This window comes from Salvelinus sp. IW2-2015, linkage group LG14, assembly GCF_002910315.2.
Source record: "Salvelinus sp. IW2-2015 linkage group LG14, ASM291031v2, whole genome shotgun sequence".
Taxonomy (NCBI): domain Eukaryota; kingdom Metazoa; phylum Chordata; class Actinopteri; order Salmoniformes; family Salmonidae; genus Salvelinus; species Salvelinus sp. IW2-2015.
The window spans coordinates 40,155,569-40,167,296 of NC_036854.1; the positions used below are offsets into that span (position 1 = coordinate 40,155,569).

The window sequence follows — 11,728 nt, forward strand, 5'->3', positions numbered from 1 at the left end:
TAACTAGGTGGTAAACGATAGTACCTATACTTGGCGGCGAGGCATACTATTTGGTATGAGATGATAGTACTATACGTCTTGGTGGATGCCGAACAGTACTGATACTTGTGCGTGAGATATTTAAAAATTAACCCAAGTAGAATAACTGATGTAGAAGACTAGTTACACTATACTAGGTGATGAGGGGATAGCATCAGTATAGGTCGGTGTTGAGATACTGTTAGTATATTATACAAGTGGTAAGAAGATAGTACGAGATATACTGCGCGGGTGTAAGAGATACATACTGGTGGTAAGATACTGTGAGTTAAACTTTTAACTAGCACGGGGCTCGTGCCCTGACCGAAATAGATCCAATATACATGCTATGAGTTGAGTGATGGAATAAAAAGTATCTAACGAACTTGTGGTGTAGACGTCGGAAGTACTAACTTTCGGTGCGAGGGAGAATGACATTAGTACGATGACTCGGGTGGCTGCGTAGAAGACACAAGTCTATCGTGTACTGGCTTGACTGATAGTCCTAATTCAACACAAACTTCGGATGCTGTGAGAGTACAATAATATATCTACATTTTGGGTGGTGAGATTATTACATATATGTGCTGAGATAGGCCTATACTGGTGCTGAGATAGGCCTTATACCGTGGTGGATAGGCCGTGACAGATGGTAGTATCGCAGTGGTGAGATTAGTTATCCTAACTTTATTTTGCCCAAATCTAGTGATTTATGAATTATACTTGTATAAACATTTTAAAATAGTATTTGAAACGCAGATCTGCCACCATGTGCAGTTAGTTACTATCTCGCACCAGATAGTACTATCGCAACATCAGTATTACTATCTACCACCAGTATAGTATATCTCACCACCAGTATAGTTTCACCTCACCACCAGTATAGTATCACCTCACCACCAGTATAGTATCATCTCACCACCAGTATAGTATCATCTCACCACCAGTATATACTGCAGTATCACCACCGGTATAGTATCACCTCACCACCAGTATAGTATCACCTCACCCACGGCAGTATAGTATCACTCACCCACCAGTATAGATCATCTCAACCACCAGTTAGTACTGCAGAAGCTCACCATATAGTATCACCCACCACCAGTAATAGATTTCAACGTATTTCACCACCAGTATAGTTAATCACCTCACCACCAGAGATACACCAGTGATCAGTATCTCACCGGGCTGGTGAGAATTAATTTAATATGACTGGTCAGTGGTGACTCCACTCTACCAATATACATGGTGTGAGATTAATTTAAAATTTAAGTATTAACTGGTGAAGTGAGATCATTACTACACTTGTTGGGTGATCGGCAAAATACCCTATACCTGCCGTGGGAGAAGGTGATATACAGTGTATACCAGCGTGGTTGAGACAGTACGTACTGGTGGTGAGATATTATATTTAATTATAACTGATCGGATAGAGAATATAGTACCTATATCGTGTGACGAACACAACCTATAGTCGTTGGTAGACCGATAGTTAATTTTAATATACTGGTGGCTGAATATTAATATTGATAATCACTCACCACCAGTATAGTATCACCTCACCACAGATAGATCATCTCACCACCAGTATAGTATCACCTCACCCACCAGTATATATACTGCAGTATCTCACCACTATAGTTCACCCCTCACCACCAGTATAGTATCACCTCACCACCAGTATAGATCATCTCACACCAGTATAATATCACCTTCCCACCAGATAGTACTGCATATCTCACCACCAATAGTATCTACTTCTCACCACCAGTAAGTACTGCAGTTCTCAACCTCCTACCATTACTATACTACAGGTATCTACCCACCAAATATACTATCTCACCATCAGTATAGGACTATCTCACCACCAGTATAGTCTATCTCACCACCATATAGTAATTTCTCAACACCAGTATAGACATTCTCACCATCAGTATATGCAATCTCCACCAGTAAAGGCCTATCTCACTACCAATATACTACTACTACAGTATCTCACCACAATATAGTACTATCATCTCACCATCAACATATACTATCTCACCATCAGTATAGGCCTATCTCACCACCATATAAACTACTCACCACCCAGTATAGGTCTATCTCACCACCAGTATAGTCTATTCTCACCACCAGTATAGTACTTCTCAACACCAGTATAGGCCTATCTCACCACCAGTATAGTTCTATCTCACCACCAATATAGTAATCATCTCACCATCAATAATTACTATCTCACCATCAGTTATAGGACCTATCTCACCACCAGTGATATACTATCTCACCACCAGTATAGCTATCTCACCACCAGTATATACTTTCTCAACACCAGTATAGGCTATCTCACCACCAGTATTAGGCCTATCTCACCACCAGTTATAGACTATCTCACCACCAGTATAGTACCTCTCACCACTAGTATAGTAACTGTTCCAACACCAGTTAATACTTGTGTGTGAGAGGTTTAACACTATATTCTTACACTAACCGGGAGCGTGCAGTGGATATTAGGAGCTTACCTTATTCATCTCCACCAGGTCCAGGTGAGATATAATGTTCACATATATATCCTGGTCTGACGCTGAAGATACGCAAAATTATTTATATGCTGCCGTATTCGTCACCACCAGGAGTGGTATGCCCAATCTCCGTACTCTATCTAGCCCTAGGGTGGGGTAGAGATGAGCCTACCTCACCATCACTAGCTAGCGGATGGTACTTCGTCCCAACCACCGCATGGAGTGGATAGTGTTAAAAGACGAATTCTATAAATGGTGGTCTGAGCATCAAGTAAGGTATTATGGCACTCGTAGTGGGGATTATGTCTTCGTCACAGTCCCATACTGGGTGAGTGAGAGGTAAGGCCCTATATACTGTCGTGTAAGAACAGATACCTATACTGAATCGTGCTGAAAACTGGTAGTAGTAAGATATTGGTTGGTGAGATAGTCCATATATACTGGGGTCTGTGAAGATTAGATATTATACTGACTGGTGACGATACTGTATTAATAATAAACTGGCTGGTGAGATAGGCCATATTATACTGCGTGTTTTAAGAAGACGTACGTTCTCATTACCAGCTGAGTCGCAGAAAAGTACTTATAGTACTTCGGTGGTGAGATTACGTGGCCACACGTAGTAGAACTATTGGGGATGGATGTAGATAGCCGTTCATACTCGGGTGGCTGGCAGATACGTTTATTACTGATGGTACCCGAAAGATACTATTGAAGTGACGTATCTAGCCATATGGCTCGCTCGAGAAATAGGCCCCTATAGGTGGTAGGTAGATAGTATGTAAAGTGACTACTGCATGGTGAAGATTACTGTCAGTTAGCACCCATAGAATATCCTAAGGTGAGTGTAGAAATACATGGCCTTAACTACTGGTGGTGAGATTGTAAATACTGATGGCTGCAACGCCCAGAGGTAACCCAGTACTATATTCCGGTGTACCTATAGTCCTATACTGCCGTGGTCCGACCGATAGTAAATATATTACCGGTGGTGAGATAGGCCAGTTAGCGCGGTGTAGATAAGTGTAGCTACACCAGTATACTAGCCGTAAGGTAGAGATCACTGTGCATAGTATCCCCATCATCAGCCGAATGGTAGAGAAAGTCCTCCTTAATACTGGTGTCCGAAATAGTCTCTAACACACCCAGGTTGAACGGACTGCGTGATAAGCAAGTCTTAATACTAGGCGAGAATAAGCTTCCATCAAACTAGGTAAGTAGAGATAGCCTGCATACTAGGCGTGTGCCACTGAACTCAAGACCAATATACTGAGTGAGCGATGATCGAGCGGCCACTCACCTGGTGTGGAAAAGTGATCTATACTGGGAAGTGGAGATAGCTAGGAACTACTGTTGATGGGTAAGATCCTTACTGTGGTGAAGTAGCCTATACTGGTGGTGAAGATTAGTCTTAAACCACGAGATGGTTGAGATAAGTACTTACGACTTACTGGTTCGTGAGCATAGCCGTCATTACTAGGGTGTAGAAATAGGCATCTCATACTGCTGGTAGATCGCCCCTATACATGTTAGAAGGTGAGATCGGCCGTCATCCTCCGACCAAGAGGAATTGAGCAGTACGTGCCTAATCACTCCGTGGTGAGCATAGCCTATACTGCGTGTTGAGAAAGTACATTACTAGTGTGGCTAAATAGACCTATACCATCCTTAGGTGACGAATAGCTCCTTATACATTGAGGTGGCTGAGATGGCCATACTTACTGGTTGGTGAGATTTCTAGGCCCTATACTGGCTGTTGCAGAAATACTAGATTCCTGGTGGTGGGATAACCTGATATACTGGTGGTGAGATAAGTCTTCATGACTCATGCGTTGAGATAAAGCCATATACCTGAGGTTGACAGATCACGTACACAGGTAATATATGGTAGAGCATCAAACTCACCAGAACGTACCATCCAAGTTACCAAACATCCACCCACACGCAAGACCACAGAACGCGGAAACCAGTTAGGAGTCGAACTCGACCACCAAGGATAACACAAACACCACCCACCAAAACGAGTCTCACCACCATAGATACGCGTAGCGCACCCACCCGTGGAGCAGGCGCCCACCATCGGGAGTAAGTAAGCAGTGCACACAACCATGATGACGTAGCGACCAGAGTGAGTATGTAAATGGAAGAAGTAAGCGCACGCTCCGACTATTAGAAACCTGACGACACCCAAAGGAAGAAAATGCGCACGGACTCAGTAAAAAGAGAGGTCATCACACAGAGGAATGGAAGTAGGGCGCATCCAAGACCGAGGAGCTTCACACATACCACGGAGAACTGAGGGCACCAGCAGAGAGATAAGAGCGCCCTGGACGAGACCGCACGAAACGACGCACAAAGCCCGCACCACCGATCGACGAGAAAACCGCCAACATGAGAAGGGAAGGCACACCATAGATAGAACCAAAGGCACCTATACCACTAGTGGAGAAGCCACACCGGAGAGACGACCACCACGAGACCGAGCGCCCCGGAACCACCACCCAAAGCCAGCGCAGCACCAAAGAAAACGCACCACCAAGGAGCCACCACCAGGAAAGACTCACCCACCAGACGACTGGCCCACAGGGTAATACATGCATCTGCGTCGAGCCAACCTCAGATCTGAGAGATAACCGCACCCTGCAAACCCACCGTGGGAGGATCGCCGACCACAGATGTGAGAGGAAGATCCGAACAGTAGGCCAGACCGGGTGATATCGACATGTGAAGATACAGAGTAATATGTTGATGGTGAGATAGATAGCCACTATATTGTCGGTGAAGATACTGTAGTAGTAGTATATTGGTAGCCTGAGATACCCCTTTACTGGTTGGAGATTGCAAAGTATACTGATGGTTGAGATATGTAACTATACTGGTGTTTGAGAAATACTATTAATCTGGTGGTGAAGAATAAATCCAATAGTTACACATATATGTCGGTGAGATTCAGTCCCACCACTTTGATATAACTATGACTCCGTGAAGATTAAATGTAATTCATAATCGCGGTAGTTGAATCACACTCTGATATGATGTCAGTAGATTATATTTGCGTAGTGAGAGTGAGATACATGCCCAGTATTAGATTAACCTATTATCTACACCTTGTCCGAGAGTGTAATTAATCTATTACTATAAATGGTGAGATACTTTCATACGACCAGTACCATAGAGGTACATGCTAGGTTAGCATGGTGTCGTCTCACCCCACTCAGATATCTGGTAGTGAGCTTGAATCATTCTCACTTTAACCTAGTATATGTTATATACTCTTGCGTGGCTCTGAGCGTGCCCATCACCCAGTATACTGTCGGTGTATTGGTTAACGTTAATAATCCGTTGGGTATTATCACTGTGCCCACAGCTACCCTATACTCCCGTACCGTGGAGGTGATACTATATTAGGTATCTGCCTCGTCTCCTACCCGATATTCACTCGTGGATATTGGTGTGTGGTTGAGAGGTAGAAGATACTATATACTGGTGGTGTGAGGTGATACTATACTGGTGGTGAGATACTGCAGTTACTATTACTGGTGGTGAGGTGATACTATACTGTGGTGAGATGATACCATACCGGTGGTGAGATACTGCAGTACTATACTGGTGGTGAGGTGATACTATACTGGTGGTGAGATGATACTATACTGGTGGTGAGGTGATACTATACTGGTGGTAGATACTGCAGTACTATACTGGTGGTGAGATGATACTATACCTGGTGGTGAGATGATACTATACTGGTGGTGAGGTGATACTATACTGTGGTGAGGTGATACTAGTACCGGTGGTGAGATACTGCCGCTACTATTACTGGTGGTGAGATGATGATACTATACTGGTGGTGAGGTGATACTATACTGGTGGTGAGATAATACTATACTGGTGGTGAGATAGTAATACTGATGTTGCGATAGTACTATACTGGTGGCGAGATAGTACTACTGAACACTGGTGGCAGATCTGGTTTCAAATACTATTTTAAATATTTTCAAATAATTTAGTTGCAAAACTGAAAACCCCACCCATCTGTCACTCCAAATAATATTTGAACCCAGATCTGAATGGTGGAGAGATAGTAGGTCTAGATGTCTCTAGACTGCCTTGTCATTTGCTGTTTAGACTAATCTATTTTCCAGAATACATTAACAAATGGTTGGGGCATAATTACCATGTTTATAATGATTTCCTCCTTTCAGAGCAAGAGAACAAAGATATAGAAGCCCTCTGTGTGTACCTGGGTTGTGTAGCTGTGTACTCACACAAGCATTGGACTAAAGACCTTATGAGAAGCGCAATCAGAGGCAAACATTATGTTGCTCATTTTTACACCATTGTTCTTTTTGTTAATCAATGTATCTTTATCATGGCTGCAATAATTGCAATTATCTTTTCCTCTTGCATCCCCGTTCATGACTAATAATGAGTCATTATGTTTTTTGCTTCCCCGAGCAGTCAATTAACATCGACGTTTTCCAAGAATCGCTAAACTGCGCTAACTGCCGCCCCGGCTGTACCTGCGCCACCACAATCTGTTCGTGGGATCTGTCCTACCTTTTCCAAACAAAAGAAAGAGCTCTATTCTCTCTTTTCCCCTCCCGCTACTTCCACCAAAACAGAAATGATTTAGCTTGAAATATTAATTTACCTAGGAAGCAACGCTGTGAATTAGAAACATATTTTAATCTCATGCAAGAAAAGACAGCCATCTGGCTGTTGCATGGATTTTAAAGGGGGAGACTCCCTCCCTCTCCCCCTTCCTCTCTCTATCCCTCCTTCTATCCCTCCCTCCTCCTCTCCGTAAACGGAGACCATTAAAGTAATGTGTTCATCTACATAAAATCCAAATGGAAGATAAAGGTTCATAGTCATATGAAAGCCATTTAGGCCCTTCAATTAAAACAAGTCATTGACTTAATCAAACATCCACTCTCTGGTCAATCAGGTGCCCAACCCTGTTGTGCTTTTTCAAAAACACTAACGATAACAATAATGACAGTAGTAACGATCACAATAATGACAGCAATAGTAATGATGATTAAAAAAAATATATGAAAAAAAGCTTTCATGGTGGTTCATTTACCGTAACATAACTTTACGCCTACGCAAACAGACATGATGCCATGAGGGAGTGGGGAATGAATGAATGGAGGGAGATATATGATGAAGGGAGGGATACAACAAGGAGTGTAACTGTGGGACAAACAGACAGTGGCAGTAGGGCAGGCTTCACCTCGGATGTGTCTATTTACAGCTCAAATAGTATGGCTACACTAGGATAAAAGGCTAAAGTCCCCTCTCCTCTCTCTCTTTCTCTCTCCACCCTCTTTATCCCTCTCTCTTTCACCCTGACCTTAATTATCTCGGCCTTTACTGACCCACTCACTTCAGTGGAGGCCAAGGATAATTTACAAGGATCTAAAACGGAGAAAGAGGAGTGGAGAGGGAGAGAAAGGGTGTCGGACAGTATCTAGCTTGGTGGAAAGAAAGGAAGAAAGGAAGTAGGATGTCCCTTTTCCTTTCCCCTGACTGCCGTGTCATATCCCTCTATTTTTTGCCAAGTAATTGCTTTCACCTATGGTGGTGACCTAGACAGATGTAATCGCTGCGTCTCCAGCCCCGGCCAACTGAATCATATTGGGCAGATTAACGGTCACTTTCAGGGGGGAAGAGGAGAGCCACCTCAGAATACACTATATATACAAAAGTATGTGGACACCCCTTCAAATTAGTGGATTTGGCTATTTCAGCCACACATTGTTGACAGGTGTATAAAATCGAGCACACAGCCATGCAATCTCCATAGCAAACATTGGCAGTAGAATGGCCTTACTAAAGAGCTCAGTGACTTTCAACGTGGCACCATCATAGGATGCCACCTTTCCAACAAGTCCGTTTGTCTCATTTCTGCCCTGCTAGAGCTGCCCCAGGCAGCTGTAAGGGCTGTTATTGTGAAGTGGAAATGTTTAGGAGCAACAACGGCTCAGGCGCGAAGTGGTAGGCCACACAAGCTCACAGAATGGGACAGCCGAGTGCTGAAGTGCGAGCGCGTAAAAATCGTCTGTCCTCGGTTGCAACACTCACTACGAGTTCCAAACTGCCTCTGGAAGCAACGTCAACACAAGAACTGTTCATGAAATGGGTTTCTATGGCCGAGCAGCCGCACACAAGCCTAAGATCACCATGCGCAATACCAAGCATTGGCTGGTGTGGTGTAAAGCTCGCAGCCATTGGGCTCTGGAGCAGTGGAAATGCGTTCTCTGGAGTGATTAATCACGCTTCACCATCTGGCAGTCCGACGGACAAATCTGTGTTTGGCGGATGCCAGGAGAATGCTACCTGCCCAAGTGCGTGTACCAACTGTAAAGTTTGGTGGAGGAGGAAAAATGGTCAGGGGCAGTTTTTCATGGCTAGGCCCCTTAGTTCCAGTGAAGGGAAATCTTAATACTTCAGAATACAATGACATTCTAGATGATTCTGTGCTTCCAAATTTGTGGCAACAGTTTGGGGAAGGCCCTTTCCTGTTTCAGCATGACAATGCCCCCGTGCACAAAGCGAGGTCCATACAGAAATGGTTTGTCGGGATCGGTGTGGAAGAACTTGACTGGCCTGCACAGAGCCCTGACCTCAACCCCATGAAACACCAGCAAAGGGGGGACCAACTCCATATTAATGCCCATGATTTTGGAATGAGATGTTCGACGAGCAGGTGTCCACATACTTTTGGTCACATAGTGTATCTGTAGCTAGCTAGTCGAGGGCCTAACCCTCCCTGCTCGCTGCACATAAAGTGTCAAATAAAATCATTACATAGAAATATAATGACTAGAACGGACAACTGACCATGATCATTTGAATGGTATACTCAAGGGTACACTCAATAAGGCCACCGGTCCACTGACTTTGGGCATGTCCGTTTTAGTAATACTATTTCTATGGCATAAAACATCTCTGCTAAGAGTCTAGTTAGTCAGAGTGAGCAAGATACTGCCTAAATAAAGGAACCACTTGAGTAAATGAGGGATACAAAGTATATTGAAAGCAGGTGCTTCCACACAAGGTGTGGTTTCTGAGTTGTAAGTAATTAATAGTGTGTGTGTGTGTGTGTGTGTGTGTGTGTGTGTGTGTGTTGTTGTGTGGTGTGTGTTGTGTGTGTGTGTGTGTGTGTGTGTGTGTGTGTGTGTGTGTGTGTGTGTGTGTGTGTTGTGTGTGTGGTGTGTGTGTGTGTGTGGTGGTGTTGTGTGTGTGTGTGTCTCAGTCACCAGATCTCAACCCAATTGAATACTTACAATATGGGAGATTCTGGAGCGGCGACTGAGACAGCGTTTTCCACCACCGTCAACAAAACACCAAATTATGGAATTTCTCGTGGAAGAATGGTGTCACATCCATCAGAGTGCCAGACACTGTAGAATATATGCCAAGGTGCATTGAATCTGTTCTGGGTCGTGGTGGCCCAAAGCCCTATTAAGACACTTTATGTTGGTGTTTCCTTTATTTTGGCAGTTAACTTTATGTATCAAGATCATAGACAGGTATGGCCAGGCAGATGTTGTTGTATCCTATAAGTAAAAAAAAAAACGCTAGCAGCACCAATTAGCCTCCAAATATTGGGAGAATTGTAGGGAAACAGTGCTGCTAGCTGCCATCGCCACATCTCTCCCTAGTTGAGTGAGATAATACAGCTAATGTGTGGACACTCATGCTCTCACCTCCCGGTGGAAAGAGACAGGGTGAGAACTAGAGATTTAATGTAACATCCCTTTCTTCAACCACCGTATCGAGAACAAGGAGATCATTCGTTGCTGTCAAAAGATGCCTCAGAAAAAAACACACTAGTGGTGAGTAAAAAAATCACCCTGAACATTTACTTAAGCCTCGATAAACTACCGCCTTGTCTCCCCTCATGTCAGATCTCACAACCCTCTGACTGGGTAGGTGGTGGAGGAATATCACACAGCCGAGGTAGCAGCCCTTATTCACTGTACTGTGGGTGTACTGTTAAAGACCATGGTTGTCCCAAATGGCATCCTATTCCCTGTAGTGCACTAGGCAATCTAAGACCAGGAGGTAGTTTAAGGGTCAGGGGATTCAAACAATGGACGATCCCTACATGAACTAATTAGTGTAGGATTATCCTATGCAAACTCATATGGAAAATAAGCGTCATTCAGTCAACAGGAGAAAAATCAACAACACAAATCACTGACTGACTGACTGACTGTCTGACATCTCCGGCTTCCTGCTCCTGATCTGTTTCTCCTGCTCTTGGGAAGAGATTTATCCACCACACACAGTAAATACCAGACCAATCCCAACCCTTCTCTGTAGTCAATAAAGCCATATTTTCTAAATGCTCTGTTTAAACAGGGATCATGTGTTTTCATAAAAAGGTAATCCACTAATAAAGATAGCCCTCAGATCAATAGATGGCTGTGTTTTCGTTCCTGTCTGTGGAGCATGTGGATTACTCAGAGTTTGGCCTCTGTGAACATCGCCCTTTACTTTCTGACTTCTACTGTTTTGTTTTACCTCTGGCTATGACTGTCTGTCTGTTGATTCAACAATTTTCATCCTATCCTCTGAAATGTCATATAGGCAGATCATATATGCTTTACCTTTGATGACATAGCAGGTCCTAAAATTCGACAAGGGAGGGCAAAAGTGTGTTTTCATGGTAATGACACTGATGGTGTGTTTGTGATGATCTAACCTTGTGATCTTGTCTGTGCAGGACATAGTGATGAGCTGTTCCCCTTGCAGTACCCCGTCCCAGGTCTGGACTGCCCCTCTGGAGGACCTCACAGGCAGGGTCCCCTCCCCGGACTCGATCTTGGTCCTCAGGTGGCTGTGGAACTTCTTCAGCAGGTGTCTGCTGCTGTGCACTGGGAACAGAACGGAGCCGGACAGTCAGTCTTATTTGTGTGTCTGTGTGTGTGTTAATTGATTCATTCATACATGTCTGTGTATCTGACTGTTTCTATTCAGTACATAGCACACATTGATCATGCATAACTTTGTGTCTCTATGTTCTGAACGTCACTATTGCCTGCAATTCCACCTCATATTCATCCCATATGGAAATCAACCAAAAGGGGCAATGATTCTAAACCCTTTGCCAAGTAGTTCTCCACTACATATATTTCTCTCTCTCTCTCTCTCTCTCTCTCTCTCTCTCTCTCTCTCTC

At 43.9% G+C, this 11,728-nt stretch overlaps 1 protein-coding gene across 1 annotated transcript in view; it reads right to left on the reverse strand.

Moving 5' to 3' along the window:
• adarb2 (adenosine deaminase RNA specific B2 (inactive)) overlaps positions 1-11,728 on the reverse strand; it is a 201,713-nt gene that overhangs the window by 13,601 nt on the left and 176,384 nt on the right. The window contains exon 7 of the mRNA XM_024000991.2: positions 11,254-11,425. Within this exon, the coding sequence (XP_023856759.1) occupies positions 11,254-11,425 (172 nt within the window). The remainder of the gene's footprint in view (positions 1-11,253; positions 11,426-11,728) is intronic.